The 23,344-nt window shown below is 32.3% G+C and overlaps 5 protein-coding genes and 1 long non-coding RNA gene across 8 annotated transcripts; 2 read left to right on the forward strand and 4 right to left on the reverse strand.

Annotated features, from left to right (window-relative positions):
* Positions 1 to 444: 444 nt before the first annotated feature.
* LOC143199758 (very long chain fatty acid elongase AAEL008004) lies at positions 445 to 10,404 on the reverse strand. The gene is made up of 7 exons (XM_076409812.1): positions 10,111 to 10,404; positions 5,584 to 5,659; positions 5,335 to 5,525; positions 2,934 to 3,014; positions 2,720 to 2,882; positions 1,436 to 1,572; positions 445 to 1,382 (listed from the first exon to the last, which is right to left on the reverse strand). Exons 1-7 carry the CDS (start codon positions 10,189 to 10,191, stop codon positions 1,197 to 1,199), a joined length of 915 nt encoding a protein of 304 aa, XP_076265927.1. The 5' UTR covers positions 10,192 to 10,404; the 3' UTR covers positions 445 to 1,196.
* Positions 10,405 to 15,568: 5,164 nt separating this feature from the next.
* S (EGF receptor activation regulator Star) lies at positions 15,569 to 18,089 on the forward strand. 2 transcript variants are annotated; one of them, XM_076409815.1, is made up of 4 exons: positions 15,569 to 16,072; positions 16,316 to 16,540; positions 16,599 to 16,798; positions 16,853 to 18,089. In XM_076409815.1, the coding sequence occupies exons 2-4, from the start codon at positions 16,327 to 16,329 to the stop codon at positions 17,399 to 17,401; spliced, it is 963 nt and encodes a 320-aa protein (XP_076265930.1). In that variant the 5' UTR covers positions 15,569 to 16,072; positions 16,316 to 16,326; the 3' UTR covers positions 17,402 to 18,089. The 2 variants fall into 2 exon arrangements, with proteins under 2 accessions (XP_076265930.1, XP_076265931.1); XM_076409816.1 differs by lacking the exon at positions 15,569 to 16,072 and adding an exon at positions 16,108 to 16,239.
* A 362-nt stretch (positions 18,090 to 18,451) lies between these two features.
* Positions 18,452 to 19,367, reverse strand: LOC143199763 (protein NCBP2AS2 homolog). Its single transcript, XM_076409819.1, has one exon. It carries the CDS (start codon positions 19,365 to 19,367, stop codon positions 19,107 to 19,109), a length of 261 nt encoding a protein of 86 aa, XP_076265934.1. The 3' UTR covers positions 18,452 to 19,106.
* Positions 18,452 to 20,115, reverse strand: MED9 (Mediator complex subunit 9). Of its 2 annotated transcripts, XM_076409818.1 has the most exons (4): positions 20,079 to 20,115; positions 19,775 to 20,021; positions 19,585 to 19,690; positions 18,452 to 19,525 (listed from the first exon to the last, which is right to left on the reverse strand). In XM_076409818.1, the coding sequence occupies exons 2-4, from the start codon at positions 19,870 to 19,872 to the stop codon at positions 19,385 to 19,387; spliced, it is 345 nt and encodes a 114-aa protein (XP_076265933.1). In that variant the 5' UTR covers positions 19,873 to 20,021; positions 20,079 to 20,115; the 3' UTR covers positions 18,452 to 19,384. The 2 variants fall into 2 exon arrangements, with proteins under 2 accessions (XP_076265933.1, XP_076265932.1); XM_076409817.1 differs by lacking the exon at positions 20,079 to 20,115 and having other exon boundaries at positions 19,775 to 20,028.
* Positions 20,116 to 20,197: 82 nt separating this feature from the next.
* LOC143199759 (TGF-beta-activated kinase 1 and MAP3K7-binding protein 1) lies at positions 20,198 to 22,172 on the forward strand. Its single transcript, XM_076409814.1, has 3 exons — positions 20,198 to 21,019; positions 21,362 to 21,618; positions 21,676 to 22,172. The coding sequence occupies exons 1-3, from the start codon at positions 20,326 to 20,328 to the stop codon at positions 22,093 to 22,095; spliced, it is 1,371 nt and encodes a 456-aa protein (XP_076265929.1). The 5' UTR covers positions 20,198 to 20,325; the 3' UTR covers positions 22,096 to 22,172.
* Positions 22,138 to 23,260, reverse strand: LOC143199762 (uncharacterized). The gene is made up of 5 exons (XR_013006535.1): positions 23,110 to 23,260; positions 22,962 to 22,994; positions 22,882 to 22,905; positions 22,292 to 22,436; positions 22,138 to 22,234 (listed from the first exon to the last, which is right to left on the reverse strand). It is a non-coding gene; the product is annotated as an uncharacterized LOC143199762 (long non-coding RNA).
* Positions 23,261 to 23,344: the final 84 nt, after the last annotated feature.

The following is a 23,344-nucleotide window of genomic DNA, read 5'->3' on the forward strand; positions in this document are numbered from 1 at the left end:
AATAGCAAAATGAACACAATATTTCTAATGCACATATCAATATATAATTTTATCTTTAATGCAATCCATTACTCTCTTAAATGCAGTAAAATTCCCTCGTCCTTCTCCTTGAGTTCTCATGTCTTCTAACTGGTGCTTATCCCCATGCTACCAGTTTTCCCAATTATTTATAACCAATTGCTAAGTTCATCAAAGTTTTATATAATAACGTTTCCCTTAAACTAGCCTACATATGTATTCAGAATAAAGCACTGGGCCTGGTTTTGCATCTGAATTGTTTATAATTGTGTCAGAGGAAAATGCAAGATAATAAACATTCAATACGTTTGTGAAATAACAGAACAAAAATGCTGCAAGATGTAACCAATCTTGGGCAGAAATTCAATACACATGCGATTTTGTTATCTATAAATACTAAATTCAGTGTTAATAAATAAGAACAAGTGTCATACATTTAGATATATTATATCAATCACAAATACAGGACTTATTGGGCAATTTCATTGTAGTTTTACAATACTTTCACATTAATTATGGACGGAAACTTTAAGGATGTTGTGGTCTGTTTTATTTCGGCAAGATTACTTAAATATATTACACCTAATATTAACGATTAAATACTTTATACAACGTCAAGTTCTGTATAATGACTTTTTAAAAATAAATCCCTATTATACGTAATATACAAATACTAAACAATGTACATGTATCTCGTAGAACCCGAAACTATGACTAGTTTTCATATATATAACAATAAACTACTTAAAATAAAAGGTACTTTTAACATTTTTGATAGAAGTCAACAAAGAAAAAGACCAACAGCTTTACTCAGTCTGAACATAATTGGTCGGTTGCACGCCACTGCCCACCTGTTTATTATGTCAATTTAGGTTTTTTTCTTTGTTAGATTCACCGTTTCGGTATTGCAACGGTAATTAGACCAGAATCACTTAAACCAACGTACGTTTTATGTAAGAATTTTGTAATAAACAATGTTGCATTTGTCCTTAATTTATTAATAGTACTAACTATAACAATATTTGAAAAAAGCAATATCAAATTACAGGCATCAGTGCTGCCATCTTTGGTTTTTGAGTCCGTAGTCCGTATGCCCGTAAATCAACAATGTTCAATACAAGACAAACATCAACATTGTTTGTACAGTGAAAGTAGTTTCTTTCTATCTTTTGAAGTGATTATTCGGTTTTTAGTGTAGGTTTTGTAGGTTTTTTCGGCTTAATGAAAGTTTGATAGTAGAAATTTGAAAAGAGAATGAAAAATATTGTCGAGTGAACCAGCAGAAGAGCTCCCATGAACTGAGGGTAACCACAGTCCGTCCATAAAAGTTGAGCTGAATGCACAAAGACAAGTACAAACTGGATCTGGAACAGTTTTGTTAACGTTTGCTATATAAATGACAGCGAAGAATACTTACTAGTTGTGCATGTGTGAGATGGATTTTCCACCACAGATATTTGTGATATTCCGGTCCCATAGCGGCCACCATGTAATAGAAATATAAAATAACGTGAACAAAGTTGTTGATTAGATTAGAAAAAGTTCCGTGTCCGCCTGCAACAAGATATCGTATAATTATATAGTATATAGTAAAACTATGTATTATGTGTCACACTTTTCATGTAATTATTTAATAACTCCTGTTAAACTACAATCTATACAAGCAAGATTATAATTCGTTAATACTTTCTAACAAATGAAGCAACCAGATCGGTTTTTGTACGCCAAATTGCAACATAGAAACAACTGCACTGGTTGCTTGGAGTGGAATTTCTCGCAAAGTTGGTAGTCCCGTCAATTAGCCAATTCCTCCGTTCTAATTTTCGCCACAACGAACAACATTTCGATTTCGTTGTGGAATATGTATAGACGAGAAACAGTCATATACTGCAATAATTATTTATTTTGTTAGGATTTTACGAGATTATTCATTTAAATTAGGGCTCACTTTAGAATAAGTTGATAAGAAATTCAAGTACTTATTATTGATTGATTTTTTTACGTTATTATAAAAAAATAAATATTTATTACTAGTGTTATATCTTAGTGATTAATAGAACAAACGAATATATTTATCAATGACATTATTTTCCAAGATCTTATGAAATGTTGTGACAACAACATTATATTAAAAAGTAATTTCAAAGCTGTGTCGTTCAAGGTTTAATATGGTGAACTGACCCATTCTTAGGAAACAGCTCCACACGGAATCTCTCATTAGTTCGATGGATGTTGAAACACGTATAGCCTTTAGTAATGTAAAACTTGATATTTCTTTGATTAACTGCGGTTCTGGTAAAAAAAAAAACACGATGATAGTGTCGTTATTTTTTCTTCCATGGAGTGCATTTGAAAGAATGAACCACAGTTAATTGTGATATACGTCGATAGAGGATGTTTTAACCAGTTGTTGTTTTTAAATTAAGTTGTTATTACAAAATAATTAAAAAAGATGACTGACATTTCAACTTGAGGGAGAGAGAGAGAGACTCATTGCGCATACAAAATGTTTTCACTCTGGAGCCTTGACATCATACACTGAATTTAGCGATGATTGTTGATTGCTGCTATGATTTAATCTGTTGCTCTTATGGTTTAATATATACGTGAATTTTATACACGATAATTACATAATTTCGGTGGTGATGTATAATTAATTAGATTGAACGATGGATAAGGTGTAGTAGCCAGTAATTCTTACCTGCTATGAATCTAACTAAGAACCAGGTCTCTAATGGCGTCAAACTGTGGTGGTATACATGCAGAAAACTGACTTGGCTATCTTTCTTTCTCAAGACAAAGAAAATTGTATCAACGAACTCCGTTAACTTGGAAAAATAGTACACGTAGCATAGCCTTACCATCTAAAAAATAATTACCATCAAAAGTGCACCAAGAAGTGCAGACACACTTACCCTCATGGCTTTGGCACTGGTAGAATAATCCACTGGCTGGCATTTGTAGCTGTAGTCCCAAAGCCACCCGCTGGCTAGATGCTAAAAGATTTATTTATACGGTCAAAATAAAATCAATTTTTAAACATCATTTCAATTATATAAGATAATGATAAAATTAACGTTAACATAGTGAGCTGTTTTTTTCGTCATATCGTTGAAGTTCAAGTCTAGGTTGTTGACCTTTAAGGCGTTTCTGTCAAAAAGAAGAAAAATGCCTATCCTCAAAGATATCCGTTTGCCCAAACGAGATATAGAAAATATTTCAATAACAACACCATAAAATGTCGTCAGGAGATCTGAGCTTAATTTTAATTTATAATTAACACGTTCGCAACGGATGGTTTTTAAGAGAGGCCAGTAGCGATGGTCTTTTCAAAATGGGTTTTTCACCGCTGAACCTTGACCAATGGGTAGACGATTGGACCCAGATTTACGAGCGAACATTTTTAAGTAATATTGTAACACACGAAATATATTATGACCACTGGGAAGACACAAACGAAAATTGGTATGCTAATGTTTGGTAAACTATACTTTATAAACAACTGATTGATTAATATTGATGAAAAAAAATAGGTATATCAAAGCAACATTGTAAAACAAAGTAATCAGCTCTATCCGTAAATCTAAAACAACTCTTAAATATATTTTTATTTTGGTTTGAATCATGAAACAATTATTTATTTCAAACACATGGTTTGAACGAACATTCTTGATTCCTTCTAAAGTCGGGAGATCAGAAGAATGAAATTTTAGCCATTATACATGATATAATTATAACATCTTAGTTATCATCAAAATTCAAGTAGTAAATGTTATTATTTACGTTTAAAAGCGAGCCCATGACAGAGAAACTGATCGTAACCTAGTAACCTTAGTCGGTAGATTTCACTTGCTACACGATCGCATTTGCTCAAGAGCCAATTAAAATCTGTTACATAATCGTTCGGCACGCGAACGCGTCCTTCGCAAGAGCAACGTACGTCCTTGATAATGAGAGAGCACTCGAATCGTTTTCCACAACGGTACGTGCTACTCGTCTGTATAATTTAGTAGTCCATGAGCCTATTCAAACAAAAACAATTTCATTCACCAGATGATAAACTTATAATACTTTTAATGAATTATTTTTACTTTAATTTTTTGAATATAATCTCTTTATTTACCTCATAATCGCTTTTCATGCTTGAGTTAAAAGCGATGTTGAGGCATATAATATAATTTCGGCTGAATAACCGCAAATTGTTTCTCCAAATTTTTTTTAAAACATGCCAACTGCTAAAATTTATAAATTATTGCCAAATCAACGTGAAACACATTGAATAGAATGCTATAAATGCATGGCCAACGTTTTGCGAGTTTTTGAAGCACTTGTTCAATTAGATTTTTAAAATAGTCCCTAAAAGTCCAAGCGAAACACCTCAGTTGACTCAAAACGATATCTACCGAAACGGTTTTTGAGTTTTTGGTGTCGAGAGAAGATGAACGCAGTTAAATCGGGCGAATAGGAGAAAATCATATGAGTAGAGTGCTGTGCAGAAAATCAGGAGTATATGACGCTCTTTATTAAAAAAATGAGTTTTTTGGCATTAGAAGACTCGCTCAATTATCAAGCTCTCTTGATCAGTTGATTGAACAATAACAATAAGTTGATGAAAATGCTGATGTTAAAAATCTAAAATTCTTAATTTGGATGATACGGTTTGCTTTTGATCAGTACATCATAGAAATTGAAAGGTGACTGCATGGTCCTCCACACTTTTTTTAAACTCGCTCTTGATAGAGATAAAATGACTTCTTTTTGTAGCAGGTCGAGTTTCTAGAAGGCTGAAAATCACTTTTGAAGCAGAATTTAATGCAATGAATTAAATTTAAAATGCTTATTATTTTTTGATCATGTTAATACAATTAATTATATTCTTGATAATATGCGTTAGGTAACATGCTCTGATGCATCATTCTAATCCACAATAGTTTTCGAACCGTAGTCAAGGTATCTATTAAAGTTTCGTTTACATCGAGTCTCGTACTACGAAGTAAATTAGATTTATATAGTGACCGATTACCGTACCGTTGCAGCAAGAATGTTTTTCAAGTTCATTGCACTTTCACCTTAACAAGTTCCGTTCAGGCTTCGTAACTTTCGTCTCGTCTTTGGCATTTCAGCATCGAACGGACACAAAAGTTATGTATTGTTTGTCATGCTATTAATGATTGATGGCAATGGAGCATATTTTTCTCGAACTTACTACTAGCATTTCCGGCACAGATCACGACTAAATTTGCCCTGTTCTCGTTTGAAGAATGGTAAGTAGTATTTATAATGAATTAAGATCAGTTGGTTAGGATTTTTATATACCTCATACATCATGTAGAGACTCAGGAGGACTTGAGCTCCGTTATAAATAATCAGCACGTTTTTTAATTTAAATGGTTTCCTATTCGCCATCATCCGTGGTCCCATCCACAGAATCACATACAAGTAGGTCAGCACCATTAACACTGTGGGAATGGGACTCTCCATTAACGGCCAGTTGGCAGTTCTGGGATCTGAAAGTAAAAAATCGGTGTTTAGATGCGACAATCACGAGATCGCTTGAAATCGTACCTCCCATCTGGTCCAAAGTGTAATGATAGACATCGGTGTATCGTTCAGCCAAAACCCTCGCCAAAAATGGTATATCCTGGAAAACGAAAATACAATAATTGAGAAACTGATATTGAATTCGGAATAATTATTTTCTAATTTATTATTATATTTAAATGTATAAATGCAGTAACATATATATTTGATTGGACTAATTATTACTAGTAATATCGATTTTTCAATAACAATTGTTGTTGAAATACAACGAATTATGTCAATCATATGGTTTTTGGCTTAAGTGTTGTTAAGTTATAAATTAGGCCATGGGTCATCGTCTCAGAAATCGTTAGGAACAATGCTTAATGAATACGGTGGATGCGGTGAAACTTAATCATTTAAACATTTCCGTGTATCTTTAGATGGATTTTGAAAATTTGACCGAAAAAAAACGCACTTGTGTGTTTGACATTAAATGTACGTATGTTTTTCAAACGGATTAATTTTAATTTATAACGATCTCTCGAGATGATTTAGTTTCGGTCTGCCCTTTCCATTTCATTTACATCCAATCCATCCAATAGTTTGCTTCACTTAAGTCAGATTATTACCATGTCCTTCTAGGAACAATCTATTTGTTTTATATAAAGATATAACAAATAACTCGGTTCAAAACTTGTGAAAAAATATGTCATACTTATACATAATCGTAAATACTTAATAAATAACTAATTTGATTTGTACTGGTTTATTGACAGATTAATTTATTTATTACTGACTTACGAAAATACTGTGTAAAATTGTTACTGTGTCTATTGTTACGCAATAATGTATCAGTTGTTAAATGGTGACAATTGATAAATAAATATTGCGCGGCTTTATGTCAACAAACGTATCGACATTAAGACTGGCTCATTCACGGTCATCTTTTGAATCTTTAAGCCAAGAAACAAGAATCATACTAACTCTAGACAGTTGTTATCGTGTACACCTTGAAATTTCAAGTCTGGACATCTAGCACATTCTCCATATTTGATAAATGAATGTTGAAGAGAAGAAGTATTTTCTGATGGATTACATCATTTGCATATAACAAAAAATCGACACCACTAGATGTTCATCGGAAAGACGACACTTTAAGTCAATATTTTCGATCGGTCCAATGGAATATTTCTGCTTTGAAAGTTTAAAAGTTTCAGTAGTTTTAGTGAAACATCTTAAAAGTGGTTGTTTTGTAATTAGATTAGTTGAGTTATCTGTCAGATAGTTTATGTAGCAGTTAATTTAATTCTTAATAATTGTTCATTTATTTTAAGTATCTATTAATTTAACTAGTTGTTGAAGACGGCAAATGAAAAATGATACACATCTTTGCGATCATTAATAATAGATACACGTTGGGAATTATTTTTTAAAAATATTCATCGTATATTAATTATTATTCTGTATTTCTTGTTTAATTTGAATTTACGTCACGCATTTATTAATTTAAAAATTGTTCGAATAATTGTTTTCTTTTTTTCATGCTTTAATTATTTGATTGGTAATGGTGATTGGTTCGGACTGTCAACATACTCGTATATTTGGAAACCGTGTTAGGAGATTTCATCAACGTGAGATGACGGTGTCTAAAAGGAAAAATCATGTCATCAACCTGCCTCTAGCCTTGGTCGATCTCCGGTGCGTCAACTCAGCATTATGCCACATTGAGCAATTTACGTATCTAGTAGTATAATGACACTCAAATGTGGACGGGTTTTCAACAGTCGTATTTTCAGGAGTTTTAGTTAAGGCAAAGGTCGCTTGCTCTTAAATATTCTGTGTATTAAAATAATCTGTCTCCTAAAGTTTAAGTAAAAAATATCATAAGAATCTTGAAAATAACTTATATTCGTAATTGCAATTGTCACAAAAAGCATTTTCCTATATTTAAAGGGGAATTTTGCACGATACCAAAAATGTTATTCCTTAGAAGGAAAAAATCAGTCTTCAAAAGTGAACCGATGATCCTCCCAACAGTTATACAAGGACAAAAATAAATAATGGTGTAGAGAATTGTCTATGTAATATTACATTCAAACTTTACCTAACAATTCTAGCTTAATTGATGTATTCTTCTAGTGTGTATTGTTCTAGTTGTAGTTGTTTTTAAATAAACTAATAAACTTTAGTGTCTTATTGAACGTAATTTTGAAAATATAACTTTATATAAGTTAGAATTTTGTTTTATCTAGATAAATCAACAAGTAATGAACATAACCTTAGAATAATTTAATTGATTTGTTTGTTGTTATTGTTCTGAATACTTGTGACTAGCAACGTTTTTTTTCATAAAAATACCATAAAAATAATATTTCCGTAATATTTGTGTTCGTACTATATGAAAAATGTACTTTTCACATTACCATATCGTAAAATATCAATATTGTTTAGCTAGTTTTTTTTATATTACAACGATTGACTATAAGAATTGGTTTAAGCATTGAGTGCTATTTTTCTTAAATATTTCAGGGTTCAGCGTAATTGCAAAAAATGTTCTTGTGTGATTTTTCAATGTCAAACATGCTTGTGCTTCATTAATTACGCAAAAGTACACATAAATTATATTTTACTATTTCCTATGGTATTTGTTGCAATTACGACATGTTGGTATCCTTGATGGCAATAAAGGAAAGCACTTCTACGAAGCGAAGGCCTATTTTCAGTTTCAGCGTTGATGTTGTCGAAATCATCGCCAATTATTATTAAATTTAAAAAGTTTAGAACAATAAAATAATGAGCGCGCATAATTTAGTAGGTTTAGGATATTGATACGGGAGTAGTAGAGCGGCAACAGTTACCACACCAATCAGTGAGAAGAAACACAAAACGAAAAATAATAACAAAAAGTATATAATAGCGACAAATCAGTTGATTACGGATGTTTATGTAAGTTGGCCATGCTCGTAACCGATCGTCTTTTTTATTCGATTTTGCAATCAGTCGGTGTGGGATGAACATAAAAATTAAAGTTTCAAATAAAAATGGCATTTATTTTTTATAATATATGGTACCCTTTGTGCGGTATATAGTTTTTTTAATGATATGTTGAAATTTTATTTGTTTAAAATATTAACACTTTGGAGATTTAAGTGTTAAAATTAAGCACCATGTTAAAAATATTTTTAGAATAAATAAATGGAATAAACTGTAACTTTGCCGTTTTTCTGTTGGCTCATAAATAATTACAATCTTAAAATTTATTTCATATATATTTTATTTTCTGTTTTTCTTTTACTTAATTAAATATAAAGAAAAGTTTTAAATTGATTATACTTTCGATTTATATTTGACTCCCATTATAAAAAACTAAATATCATAATTATATTTTGGTTGTTAATTTTGGTATTTATCTTCGATTATATATGTCAGTTATCATAACTTATTTTATATGTTTAAATGTTTTATATAATATTTTATTATAGCATCACAAGTGGGGATAAAGCATATTTACGAAATATGCACGTTTTTTTTCATATACTGTACTTTATGTGTTGGTATTGACGTTTTTACTGTTTGTTAGTCATGTATCAAATTATCTAAACCTATTTTGATTTCATTCAGTTTTTTCTTCAAATTTGCCTGCCGGCGTAACAGAAAGTGTATAATTGACCCAGTTTCAACAACTGCCGTAATAGTGAAGGTTGATCTTCGTTTTCAACGAGATTTAAAACACAAATACTTGTGTTTTTCAGTGAAAATAGTAGAAAATCATCCTTCTATTCAAAGCTACCAAACATCATTAATTTTAACCGGAATATTTCAATTTATAATTGGTTAGGTCATCTATTAACATATTTAAATGGTAATGTTTATAACAAGCTCAAAACAGGTTTCATAATATTTAATGATCCAAGCACGTAATTGATGAAAAATTATATTTTTGTCAAATAAATAACAAAAATATACAACGACTGCTGAGATACTAAAACTAATAACTGAAGATCATTTAAAATTAACAAACAGAACAAGGCTAACTGGTTTTTATTAGGAATTTTTTTAATTTGCTCTTGTTCGAGAATATAATCCCAATGGTTCTTATTTTTAAAATATTATATTAATTGATATTTTTGAAAATGATAATCATTTTATTACTTACGTTACCAAAATGTTAATAAGTATCTTGAAAAAATGCTTGAACTTCAACATTTATTATAATTTGGGTAAATATAAATTAATTCTAAAAAAAGTATAATTTCCTTTTCACTTTTATCTATGTTAATTTAGATTAAAATATCAAAACAATTTATCACATAGTATTATTACATTTATTTTATTATTAAATGTATTTATTTTTAATTAAAATATACATATAATTTTGAAGTTTTGGCGTGAAAAAAATAAATGAGACTTTTTCTGAACTCAAATTTTTCGATAATTAGAAGTATTAAAAAATTTAGTAGGCCAAGTTCGATATTCGACAAAAATATGGAACATCTACGATATGAATAATTGATGTTTTTGACTTTTTAAAGAAAACGAAGAATTTTAATATATTCAGAGTGTATTTACCTTGACTGTCGTGTTAGGGTATTGAGAAATATTCAGCCAAAATTTTTGTTCGTTATCGAAAATATTCCTAAAGGCATCCATGGCCGTAGGACCGTCTCTCACGTCACTAGACACCGTGCGATTTCGATGCTGATGAAGCCCAATCACTAACGTTCGATGAGATCTACCACCACGCGAGCTTGTGAATGGATTCGGCTAACTGGAGAGATTACTGCTCTGGTGCTCGTTGAATTTTCGCTAATATGGTAACGACGTTCTATGGTACCCGATGCGTGCTAAGCCCCCACTCATACTGGTCCCTGAGCAGGGTTCTTTCGAACAGGAATGATATTGAAGAAAAGTTGTTTCGTACCGAAATTATTTTAATGAATTAAATGGCGAATATTTCGATAATAGATTTGACTCATTTTCACTCATTTGCTACTTCCAAACATTTGTGATAAGAACTTGGTTGTCGTCTTGATATTTACAATTTTCAGACGGTATTGAACGATGTCAAATAAGAAGTTTACCTTTTTACGCCAAGACCGTTATGATTTGAGGACATTTAATTTAGTTGAGATATAAATATACGAATTACATAAGGTAGATATTGTAATTTACAACAACAAATCTACATTTTTTTCTCTATATTATATTTTGATGGCATCCTGTGAATAGATTTCAAGTAAATAAGTAGCGTCTCCCTAATAACTCCAGAAAGGCGACAAAAGGTCATCGATTAAAACAATTAATTAATGCGCGTAAATTTACATGAAAAAAATTACTTTGAAAGACAACATTTGACCATCTCTTATCTTCAATTCTTAACTGACACTCTATTATTATACGTGATCCATTTTTCACCACCGGTAATGACACGTTTTACAGATGCTTTGGTTCCATTGTATTTCAACAGATCATCGCGGGCATTAATTCTATAAGTCATGTTTTTTATGCCCCCTTATAAAGAATTCATATATTCTGCTTATTTTTATAGCTAGGTTTGTGTTTTATAAATGTTTCAAATCAGTTAAGTATTCAATGCCTAGACTGTTGTACCTATACCAGCACTGTCGATATTTTGCTTGACTTATTCAATAATTTCATTAGCTTGTCTCTCCTCGTTTTTCTTCAAGTGCCAAATTAAGACTACTTGATGCCGTAAGAAATCCCCGTCTGTAGGTTCCCCAATCCATAAGTAAACTAGTATCGGTCTTTAACGAATATTAGATAACGAGGTTACGTCAACGTTCTAGTCAATTTAAAATACGCGAATTTTCAAACACCCTTTATATTTCGTGTGCTAGCAATTTTTTTTGCTGTTGTTTCTGACGCCTCCATGATGCGATGCTCTAAACAATTGCTTAATTTTCTTATTGGTTAATCCGGTACTGCTTCTACCTACAATATCTTAATTGAATTCTTATGTGATCTTTGACCGCCTTTTATTTGTTTACTCGTTTTTAGCTCATTCATTAAAAAAGCCAAACATTTTTGCTCCTAATGCATTGTCATTTTTTTAAAATTTACGTCTTATGGTTATCCATCATTATGAACACATTATTTTTATTCATTCTTTTTTACTAACATTAAACGATGGCGTCAAATTTTGATCGCACTGTTATGGCCTTGATGAATATAACCAACAATCCTGATCTCTTATACCTTCGATTAACTTCAAGTCTTCTCTTTGTTATAATAATCAATGCGGTTAGTTCAAAGAAATCGCTTAATACCTCCCACAATTATCTAATCAACTTAATGGAAGAGACTTTCTGTAAAACGCGAACATTATCAACCTTCAATGCAGTCTTTCTATGCAATCTATTACCCACTCACCAACTAGTGCATTCCACTTGGTCTAAAAGTAAATACAAATTTATTTTTACTAAATAAGTAGCATTTCATGATAAATAAAGCATTTTTACTGACAGTATTGATCTGATTTTTGATTACGATAGAAAGAAATGCTTGACTTTTAAATTACACCAATCAATATTCTTCTGGATGAAGAAGAACTAATTGAAACATAATTGTAATTAAAATAGTTTGTCAAATCTAATTTATGAAACCGTCACAAAAATAAAGTTATTTTTTACAATATTACCACCCGCTGCTGTCATTCCTTGCATCTGTCATTACCGTACAAGTCTTTAAATCAATAAATAGTGATCAACAGGAAAATTATCTCTTGACTAGTCACCATGTCCGACTGTTGCAAAATTATCCGGCTCCTTAAGGAGGTGAAACGGAAAGCGGACTCGTCCTTTGCCGAGATCAATCACAAAATCTCCCGTCTGGAAAGTCGCTATAATATCCTCCTAAAGCAGAATGATACGCTCAAGTCGCAATTGGAAGAGAGCAGGATCAAGTTGCAGGAACTAGATAAACCACGACCGATGGAAGAACAGAGTCAAAAAAAGAGAAGACTGAGAAGTCCGTCGAGGAAAAGGTCGATGTCGCAGAAGAGACGACGTCTGTCATTGCAGAAGACGGCCAGGATCCTCCCCAGGTTGATGAGCAGCAGGCGAATGGTCAGGAAGAGTCGCAGACGAACAGTGAAAAAGAATTAAAGTTCTGCTGCTTTTAATGAATAAAATCAATAAAACTCAGTCGTCAGTAAGGAACGTTTTTATTTGTATGACTAATATATTTAAAATAGCTTAATTGATATATCTAACACAATTCGAATTCTGATTCGGAAATGAACACAACAGGCAGAATATGGGACATGGCTCGAAATATTTATGATTAAATATTTATTTGTCCCATTTGATTCTCTGAATGAAAATGTCTGTTGAGTTATTCGTAAAATACAAGCACACTTTGGGAACAGTGTATACCAAAATTGGTTTCAGACGTCGATCATAACTTAAATTAATTTTCTCCATTAACGATTCGAACAATACGAACCATTAACGAAGAACACAATTCTCTTTTAAATAAAGAAATGATAATGTAACAATATAATAAAAATGATACTTTCCGCTTAAATTTCGATCGGGTGTTTTTCACCTTCACAATCATTATATCGAGATTACATCTTTGACGAATTTGTATGTATTTATCCGGACAGATTGCTTTCGTATTGGTACATAGATTATAATTTGATTATAATTTTATAATAAAAGACGCCATCAAGGGTTTAGCGGATGTCGTTCACCTTGTCCGCGTCCGAAACGGTCCTTCAAGTGTCGACAGTTTCATATATTTTGGACGCAAAATGATGTTAATGATGGATGAATATCTACAGACAAGGTAACGAACCTATTGCTTATTTACACATCGAATGATATTAATTTAGCGCATTATATCTACCTAAAAAATTATATAAAAAGTATGATGTTTTACGCTTGTCATTCAACTTTGCACCTATTTGTATCAACATCATGACAATTTATCTAATATATATTTTTTGTTTATTAGAAAAGTACACGAGGATACATACAATTAAAAAATGTGTAATTACTAAGTCATATTAAATATTTTCCCATTTAATTTCTAGTAATAATTAAAAAATATACAAGTTTATCAATACAAAATTTGTATTGATGGAAAATTAAATAAACATTTTAATGAATTATAACATATACTGTCATCGTTTGTGAATATTTGATAGTGATTAGCTTCATTTATAATTAAGTTTTTTTTATTCTAACATTCATTTTTCAGTAATTCTGTGTAATTCTAACATTTATTTAATTTTTATTGTTAAACGAGCACATTGAGAAATTATTGACAAGTGTACTGGTTAAGTTAATAAGTGTGATTTGATTTTTGTATTATATTTAGTGATTTTTAGGATTACTTTCAAGGATTTTTCCTTATTTCGTAATGCGAATTTATTGATCAGATGATTGTAGTTAACTAATTAAATAATCAAATGGGGAGAGAAAAGCAGAAAATAACCTGAAAAGCTGTAATTACTATAAAATAGAATAACTGTACGGTAAATGAATAGTGGTTTTGCGAAGAATTGTTGATATTATGTAAAGTATGGTGCATTAAAACAAGGATTTGTTTTGTTTTCTAACAGAAAACAGTCAGATTAGATAGTGGACCAGTTTCATCGGTGGTTGGTCGAGCCTAGGCGATTCGTACGAAAACTAGGTCTCTGGTGTGTTATGTAACTTTCTTCAGCTTGTGGTTATTGCAGCGGCAACGGCTCTGGTCCGTTCGGCGCGCTTTATTATTCCGCCCAAGGTCGTATTCGGAGCGAGAGTTCTTTCACTTTTGACACTGAATTTCCCTAATGACTTTTACGTCTCACTAATTGGACCTCAGATAGTTTTCCTCGACCAAAACAACTCTAATTACGGCCATATTTCTAGATACTGTGCATAATTAGAATCAGTTATTGATTTGTATTCCTTTTCTGCAAAATGCCTTATATATTAATTATTTCTTAATAGAGGATCATTCTAATAAATTAAGCTATTAAAATAAGTTTTACTTATTGGCAGTTAAGTGAATTTAAAGTGGGCTATGTATATCAATTATTTTGTTCCATCATGGATTTCTACTTTGTCTACTTTATGTTTGATGTCCAATTAATAATTGAGGGTTATGGTTGGCTCTAACATTTTTTAACAGTTCATTTTGATGTTATTTTAGACGCGGAAGGAGAGAACGTCTTTATTATATATCTACATATAAATAAATTTCTGTTTTGTCGTCTTTATATTATTTTTCGATAAATCATATGCACACAAATAATTAGGGGAAGCTCTCTTTTAATCAACTAAAAAAGTATTTAAAAGTCGCTGTAATTAAAAAAGTTTCCCAATTAGCACCACTATATACTCGAAAATACCGATCCTTATCATTATTTAAATTATTAGCTTTTTACTATCACCAATTACTTCAAGTGAAACAATAATAACAAAGTCATAACTTCTTTATATCAAATATACTCAAAATTTGAACCGTATTAATAATATTTACTATTAACTAGTATTTAAATATTCCAAATTTTTGTAACTATATTTTTATAGATTTTTAAACTTTTCAATTTCATTTACATCAACACCATGTAATACTATTAAATCTAATTTTGGTTATCTCCAAAAGTGAATGTGAAATTATTTTACAATTCATTAGTATTAGTATAATTAGAATAGTATTGATCAGCAATTATACTAATTTGACCATTAATAAATAATTTCTAACAATTATCACTTAATAACAAACAAAATTCTTTACTTTTTAAGCAGATAACTGGCACCTTCACCACAATCAGTCGTCTTTTATTTTAATTAATATATTTGAGTTAAAGAGCATATAAATATGTATTGTTTACTAAGAAGTAGTTCGTTCCGTGTATTAATTAATAAACTTGACATATTTTTATATCATTATTTTTTTAATAACACTGTTTTTGTTTTCGTTATAATTTATTAAAAAAATTAATAACAAACGGAAAATGTTCGCGGAATTGATAATTAGTATTATTTTTTTTGAATAAATGACGTTAATGAGCAAATTATTGTCATTTTTAATGAAGTTTTACCTTTGCCTCCTTGTTTCGTATTAATTTGCCGGAAATAATTTAAAGAAGAGGAGGTCGGATTGGTTCGTTTCATTTTTTTTGTCGTCACACGGGTTCGGGATTTCTTATGTTTTTCGGTAGAACTATTACAAAATAAACACGGAATGAACAGAGGAAGGGCAATTTTTCTCGAAGCCGGTACTGGATGTACACACGACTGAACGGTCGGGCTTTTAACGCGAATAAAGACTTCGGTCCGGTAGCGATAAGGGCGAAAATCGTCTGTTTCCGGCCTGGGAGCTACCACAGCCGTGCCCGTAAGAACAACAAAACGGCACCTGGCAGGTACTATTTGGAATTAGATAGGGTACCATTGTCGTCACGTAATTTTTACCTTCTGGGTGCCATTACATACTCTCATTATGGCTTTATCTTGAAAACATCTACGAAACAAGTGACACTGTCCGATAGGTTAGACATCTAATTAAATAGGTAAGACATCGAATATTCGCAAGCTTTGCATTAATTCGCAGCTACACCACATTTTATGTGCCGCTTATGTTGCGTTACGGGGTTAGTTCCACGTTATTCCCTCAATGCCAAGATCATTTTGTTCAATTATAATTATGCATAGTTACAGCTTATTTGGAAATGGGCGAGTGAGTCATGACTGCCGTTTTGTTTAACAATTGCGTTACATCACGATTCACGTATGTTTCAACGATGTCTTTGCAGATTATTACACAATGACTGTGGCTCATACTGAAACTACAGAGTCTCCATCTAATCAACTTCAAAATGGAACAGCAGCCATTCCACCAAGCCCGATTAAGGGGCCATCTTGTGCCTCCCACCAGGATTCTGGACAAGTGATAACAAAGAGACTCTTACCTGCAGCTGGTTTTTTTGTAGCTTTTGTTACAGTAATGACGGTATTGATACTATACATGGATAATGCAGGTATGTTTACCAATAATTGCTTCGAATGTGAGTTGATATTTCATGTTGTGTGTTTTAGCCATGAAACATCATCAGTTTACTCTAAGCCTGAGCAAAGATATGGAACTCAATGGTATAGCTCAAGATGATCCCCAATTAATTATATATTTAAGGGAGGTGGCAGTATTTCCAGCCATTGAACCACATCACAAAGCACTAGAATCACAAAATTCAATCAGTAATGAAACTGAATATGTCTTGAAACTTCTAAACAATAAGGTACTAGTTAATGTTTTATATAGTATAATAATTTTTTAATAAAAGCCTTTGTAGAAGAATGGAGTTTTTATTGAATCTGGAGCTTATGCTGATGGGAAAACATCAAAAACAGACATTTTGGAGAAAAATTTCAACTGGCGAGGACTTCTCATCCAGCCAGATCCTAGACATTACTTCAATTTGCGAAGACACAACAGGGCACATTCTCAGTGCGTTCATGCCTGTCTCAGCCCCATGCCTTATCCACGGGAAGTTACCCTACACAATGAAAACGACGTGAAGATTAATAGCATCTACAGCAATTCTGTGGAGAATCCCGACTGGCTCGTGACCCGAGTGAAATGCTTCCCCCTCTACTCGTTAATTCTCGCCATGAACTACAGCATTGTGGATTTCCTGAGCGTGGAATCGGGGGGGACCGAATTGCAGGTTCTCGAAACGATACCTTTTGACAAGATCAAGATTGAAGTAATAAGCATCGACTTGCGCGAGAACGACTCTGAAATCGATACTATCAAGAAATTCCTCGCATCGAAAAGTTACAAGTTTATGGAACGGTTTAATAACACCTATGTTTTCATGATTAGTAGGGTTAAAATATGAAATCCTCTTCGTTTTGCCAACGCTTATAGAGGTTTCCTAGTATTGCCGAACCGCCCGTCTGGAAACGAGCTTTACAAACAAGCAAATATTTAGTTTTGATAACTAAAATTTCTTGTTTAAGTAATAAAGTGATTTCGATTACCATTTATGTATTTTGGCAATGCCGACTTACACTGGCGTTTGAAGTAGCTCTTCAATATAACCCGAAAATTTTTACACTGACGTTTACTCTTTTTTTAAGTAAGACTGACAAGCGCAAACTGTATTTCGACTTTAGGCTTTAATTATTATTTATTTAGGAATCTACACCGATAACGTTAAGAGGGAAGTCTTTCGTGTAACCAATCTGTATATTTTTGCTTCTCGTTTTTTTTGTGTAAATTAGGATTTATTCGATAATTGAAACTAGTGCCTTTTAACGACTAAATAAAGCACCCTTATTTTTTACTTGTCTAAAGTGCTTTGACCGCACAAATTAGCGTCACTATAATAATGAATTTATGTAAAGTATTTTCTGTTACCACCGTCCTTATTTCTATTTTTAAATAATTAAGAGTAAAGTTTAATTTTTCCAGAAATTGCTTTCATATGTATAATCTTTGTAAGTTTTTTTCTTTTGTTCCATATTTACTATTTAAAACACATTTTTTTAAGTGTATATTTTTTTAATAAAGTTTTTCTAGATTAACTGTTATATTATTCAAAACCTGGAACTTTTTTGTTTGTAGTTCTTTATTGATGAGCCGCGCTGACGTCCGTATTTTTCAAGAATATATAATTTTTCCAAATACTCAAAATTATACGTATGGTATACAAATTTATATATTTTTTTATTATCAAGAACTTTTTGAGGCTAAAAATATTAATTTCTATACTTAGTTTTTTAATGATTTAAGAATGTAACGCAAAGAGTCACTTTTGAAAGCTGTGTATTTCTTATATATAATACTACCACTTTCATAGGCCGCCGTAGGTTACCAAGAAATTTAGTGTAAAACGACTTATTATTGAAATGGAAAAGGGATATCTAACTAAATAATTTTTACTAAATGTTTTTATAAATAATTTTATTGAACGTTTCTAGGAAAAGTATAATTTTTGTGCATGAAACCAAAGTGTAGATAAATCAAAAATAAAATGTTTCCTAAAGAAATGGTACTGCAAATCAAGAGACGAGCAGCGGGAGCCGGTATTGTTTTCAAATAAACTAAAATCAATCTCAGTGTACTCGGCCCTCCTATTAATATCAGACAAATGAAGAATACCGCGTTGCTAGTTTCCTGGAAAAATATGAAAGAGACCAGAAGGGTAAATAGGTGACCGAACAGAGAATATCCAAAAACAGATAGAGTTTCCAGAAAAGTTACTCTCGATTGGCCTACTTTTAGAAGGAGGAACGATAAAAATGGCATAATAGCAGAGAAATATATTAAAGACTCGAACGGGGACATACTAATTTTATGGGGTTTTAATGAATAACCATAGTTGAGGAAGAATAACAAACTCAAAAAACTGACAAGAGGTCCTAGAAAATCCACATACACCTTCCGGTATTTTTTAAATGGTGGCATAAAAGAGGCCCATATCCGCCCTGTAAAATTTATTGGAGAAACAGTGAACAATTTGGAATAATTTTTCAATTGATTCCACTGTTTTTTGACGGGAAGTTCAGGTGTGCCAATGAAAATAATTGAGTCCTTCATTTTTATTGTCGCCTTCGCTTCTGGAAACTTTCCTGGGCTTGCTTCACCTGTTTCTGGAAACTGGTGGAAACGTCGCGCATCAAACTCTTGAACTGCTCTGGGGTGAGTTTTTCGTGAAGACGTTTTTCCTCAATAAAGTTTTTGCCAGTGAACATAGCACGCACAATAATCTGGGCGGCCCTACGCATAGGGTATGACTCACTAAGTCTCTGCACTAGTTGTTCATTGTTGGCTAGTAGTTTAATTAAGAAACGAAATACCATGCTGTGTTCATATGATCTTATGGCTTCTGAAAATCAAACCTGTAAAGGTATCTGTATTTTTGCAGCAGTTCCTGTTTAAGGCGTAGTTGTGTTTTTAAAGCTTCTAAATTATTCAGTTGTTGTTCCTTACTGAATTCGATGCCTGGCAAGGTTCTAATCTAAGTTGATAAATACCAAATATATTATTCCGTCTTAAGTTAACATAGCATGCACTTACATCAGCACGAGCTTGATCCAGTCGTTTCTGTAATTCCAACACTTTCTGACTACAATCCTGAGACTCCCGAGTTTTTGCCGTACTATCGTGATGATCCTTCTCGATGCTAAAAATTAATCATGAAATACTTACGCAACTCGATAACAAAAAGTCAAACCAAAAATCAACACCTAACCTAATATTTACGTACCTTCGAATTATTTCGTAAATAACAGGCAAAATTTCGATATTAAGCTCGTCTATATTTATAGCACGTGAAGTATCCAAGTTTTGTTCGTCTGTTTCCATAATAATTTAGAACATATCCCAAGAACAAAGTGTATATGCTTTTTCAGGTTAAAGCAAAACAAACGAAAAATTTAGTTTGTTTTCTATTTTGACAACGTAGACAACTGGCATTCTCTTCTTAGGTAAAATCGGACCTGCAACATTGCGGGCTAAAATATTTATTTTTTGTATTTTAATGTAGTATCTCGTTAAACTGTTTTCGTTACCACTTGCTCAGTATTTCACATTATCATGTAAACACTATTTTTACATAATGAAGCAGAAAATGAGATGCCAATGATATAACAAATTTTTGTATTTTTTTCAATATTTATGCAACTAAACATACAAAGAACATTAATCAGCTGATTTATTATCATTAAAACTATTTTAGTTTAAGCGAACTCGTTATATTTTTTAATAAATCTGTAAGTACTGTGGTACTATGTGAAAACAACCTTAGATCTTATAATAATGAGATCACTAAAAGTCATGCAAAACAGTTACAAAAATTCGGAGAGTTGGACCGACGACTTGCCGATATGCAAAAATACGGGAATAGGATTTTCAATAAACCAAATTTACCGGAAGGATGGTCATCCCCAGGAAGACCATTCGTACGAGGATTGCAGTTGTCATTTTCAATTCGACGAGAAGTTCTTCTGGTATGCGGTTTTTGACGGTCACGAAGGAAAAAAGGCAGCCGATTTTTGTTCACAAAGAATGACGGCAGAAGTGTATTTTTCACAATTATCCGAAAAGGAATCTGATGAAGATATAAAAGAAATAATACGACAAGCGTTTCTGTCGGTGGAAAAAGGGTACATGGAAATCCTTGGTGATATTTTGGCAATTAGAACAAGTCTGCAATATGATATACCTGAAGGACTTAGTACTTATGAAGCATACCAGAAGGTCCCCGAAGTTATGGATCAGATAAACAGATTAAATTGTGAGCTGTGCTCAGGCACAGCATCAGCAGTTTCTTTAATATATAAAAACAAATTATATGTAGCCAATGTAGGGAACTGCAGAGTGTTGCTGTGTCAGACCGATGCTAATTCTGTGTTGAAAGTGGTACAGCTCAGTGTGGATCATGATTTGAAGAACGAGGATGAGCTATTACGACTTTCTCAAATTGGTATCAGCGCCCAAACAATCCGACGTGGTAAGCAATTAGTTATAGTACTTATAATTGAAGGATACATGATGTTGCCAGCTTGCTGAGATATTTTCTTTGTGCACTTACTTTTTGTCTTAATTTATTTAGGTATAATTTACAGATGTCAGGTATGACTTGCTTGATTTGAACAAATTGTTAATGTTACAGAGTATCAATATTCCTAATTAATTAGTTTTTATAGAATATTAATACACTCAATTATTTATATATATATATATATATATATATATATATATATATATATATATATATATATATATATATATATATATAAACATATAATTTGTATAATTTGAAAATACCCCCATGATTCCTGGTATATCTTAGGTTCCAGGTTGGGAAATCAGGAAAATACCCGTTGTTTGGGCAATTATTTGGTGAAAGGTGGCTATAAAGACTTTGAAGATCTGTGTGTTGCTTCTCAGGAGCCGGTGATAGCCGAACCAGATATTCACGGAGGTATTGTTCTGGACGAATCTTGTAGATTTTTGTTGTTGATGACAGCGGGATTGTACAAATCTTGTGAGGAATATCTGGGCACAGATCAGGTGAATGGACATATTGCGCAACTAGTAGTGGATCAGGTTGGTCTGGATTTTATTTTATGAAAGCCTATTTACATTAAAATATTTTAATACTAGTTTCGAGAACAAACAACTTTACCAGGAGTGGCGCAAGCGGTTGTTGATAAAATTGTGAGGTTGCATCACGATTGGTACATGTCGAACTCCCCCACTCACGGATGCAGCCCGAAAAGAGAAGACATCACTTTGGTATTGAGGAACTTCAATTTCCCAATGCCCAACGCAAGGAAATCTCCGACGAACCCTACTGTCACTTTTAATCCGATGGTGGTGAAGAACGACATCTCCATCGCGAACTCCACCATAACCAACACCAGCGGAACGAACGCCACAGTCCAAACATCCAGTAGCTCAGAAGCCAAGTCGGATTCGGATGATGGCATTGGTCCCGATCAGAAAATAGCGCCCTACGTGGATTTTACTGACTTTTACAAGAACTTTGAGATGGCGAAGAAGAAAGGGACTCTGCCTGCCTGATTTTATATAAATTGTATTATTTTTTATTAATTATATATATAACGAGTGTTATTTGTTATTTAAAATATTTTATTTTTTTCACGTTGTTATATTTGATAAATCACAATTTTTTACCACCATCGAGCAAGCTTCTGCGATTCTGAAATGAGGAATAAAATTGTACCTCTGTAACAGGCAAATAATCGAATACAAATACCTTAGAAACTTGTAAAGATACCACATCGAATATCAGCTTCCTACGATTGCGCTGAAACTCTCTCAAGTCGTGCTCTACATTCTGGCGTTCCACAAATTCCAGTTTCGTTAATTCCTCCATTGTCTCTTCCAATTTATCTATATCCCTATTAAAAATAATACATTTCCGAACAGATCACTCAATAGGACTTGACATATAAATGACGCTAGCTCTTTACTGCTCTTTACCTAGGAGCCATAGCCTTCAAACAACACACCTTTTTTTATCACATTCTGGCGTTTACTTTAAAGTTATGATGGCATTAGCGTAACAACAAAGACAACGCACCGTATTACTAGTTTGTGAAAACGAATGTCAAATTAAACGTATAGTCCAGATCTGATATCCTTCGACCGCTGGCAGCTTGCAAGCTTAAAAAAGTTTCAGTGAAAGAGGTTTGGATCAAATGTGATCGCATAGAGTTAATGCATCACTCTTGGTGAATGAAGTTGGTTTTTACTCCAAAGTTGTTGTTTTCATAGTAAGGCCTGATATTGACTGATGTGTTAAACTATAATGATTATTATTAACAAAACAGCAATTATACTTACGGATGTTTAATTAATTTGGAGTTGCTGGAAAAAATGTTAATGTCATTTTATAGGAATGACTAGGACTATTAATTACTTACTCTAGTACAGATGACTGCGCAAGAGTCCTTGATCTATTCAAAAAAAAATTAAAAAGATTTAAATATAATATTTGATGAACCAATCCTATTAATAAAAAATCGAAATTATTCGGTTCACAATTTAAGTCATATTACCAACGATTCTTACCCGGAACTGTGTCGTGGAGCACAATAGCAGTCGTCTTCCATCCTTTTAACTCAATTTTGAATTTGGAAATTTTGAATTTTCAAACTTAACTCATATAAAACGTCAAATTTATGCCAAATGCAAGAAAGCGTTTCGATAGCTACCGTTAGTAGCCTTTGTTTAGATTATAGTTTTTATCATAATAATGCATATTCAAAATATTAGGATTGCTGGAGAGATTATTGATGTTTTTAAA

Source organism: Rhynchophorus ferrugineus, unplaced genomic scaffold (genome assembly GCF_030347505.1).
Source record: "Rhynchophorus ferrugineus isolate W39M unplaced genomic scaffold, kcgeb_rfMv2 rfM7, whole genome shotgun sequence".
Classification (NCBI taxonomy): Eukaryota; Metazoa; Arthropoda; class Insecta; order Coleoptera; family Curculionidae; genus Rhynchophorus; species Rhynchophorus ferrugineus.

Excerpts from the sequence above, each read along its gene's own strand:
- LOC143199758 (XM_076409812.1), bottom strand. The coding sequence starts at position 10,191 with ATGGATGCCTTTAGGAATATTTTCGATAACGAACAAAAATTTTGGCTG. Across the intron at positions 5,660-10,110 it reads ACCCTAACACGACAGTCAAG|GATATACCATTTTTGGCGAG; the intron begins GTAAATACACTC and ends TTCGTTTTCCAG. Across the intron at positions 5,526-5,583 it reads CACTTTGGACCAGATGGGAG|ATCCCAGAACTGCCAACTGG; the intron begins GTACGATTTCAA and ends TTTTACTTTCAG.
- S (XM_076409815.1), top strand. The coding sequence starts at position 16,327 with ATGACTGTGGCTCATACTGAAACTACAGAGTCTCCATCTAATCAACTT. Across the intron at positions 16,541-16,598 it reads ACTATACATGGATAATGCAG|CCATGAAACATCATCAGTTT; the intron begins GTATGTTTACCA and ends TGTGTGTTTTAG. Across the intron at positions 16,799-16,852 it reads TGAAACTTCTAAACAATAAG|AAGAATGGAGTTTTTATTGA; the intron begins GTACTAGTTAAT and ends AAGCCTTTGTAG.
- LOC143199763 (XM_076409819.1), bottom strand. The coding sequence starts at position 19,367 with ATGGTATTTCGTTTCTTAATTAAACTACTAGCCAACAATGAACAACTA.
- MED9 (XM_076409818.1), bottom strand. The coding sequence starts at position 19,872 with ATGGAAACAGACGAACAAAACTTGGATACTTCACGTGCTATAAATATA. Across the intron at positions 19,691-19,774 it reads ATTTACGAAATAATTCGAAG|CATCGAGAAGGATCATCACG; the intron begins GTACGTAAATAT and ends ATTAATTTTTAG. Across the intron at positions 19,526-19,584 it reads TGGATCAAGCTCGTGCTGAT|ATTAGAACCTTGCCAGGCAT; the intron begins GTAAGTGCATGC and ends TTATCAACTTAG.
- LOC143199759 (XM_076409814.1), top strand. The coding sequence starts at position 20,326 with ATGAGATCACTAAAAGTCATGCAAAACAGTTACAAAAATTCGGAGAGT. Across the intron at positions 21,020-21,361 it reads CGCCCAAACAATCCGACGTG|GTTCCAGGTTGGGAAATCAG; the intron begins GTAAGCAATTAG and ends GGTATATCTTAG. Across the intron at positions 21,619-21,675 it reads CGCAACTAGTAGTGGATCAG|TTTCGAGAACAAACAACTTT; the intron begins GTTGGTCTGGAT and ends TTTTAATACTAG.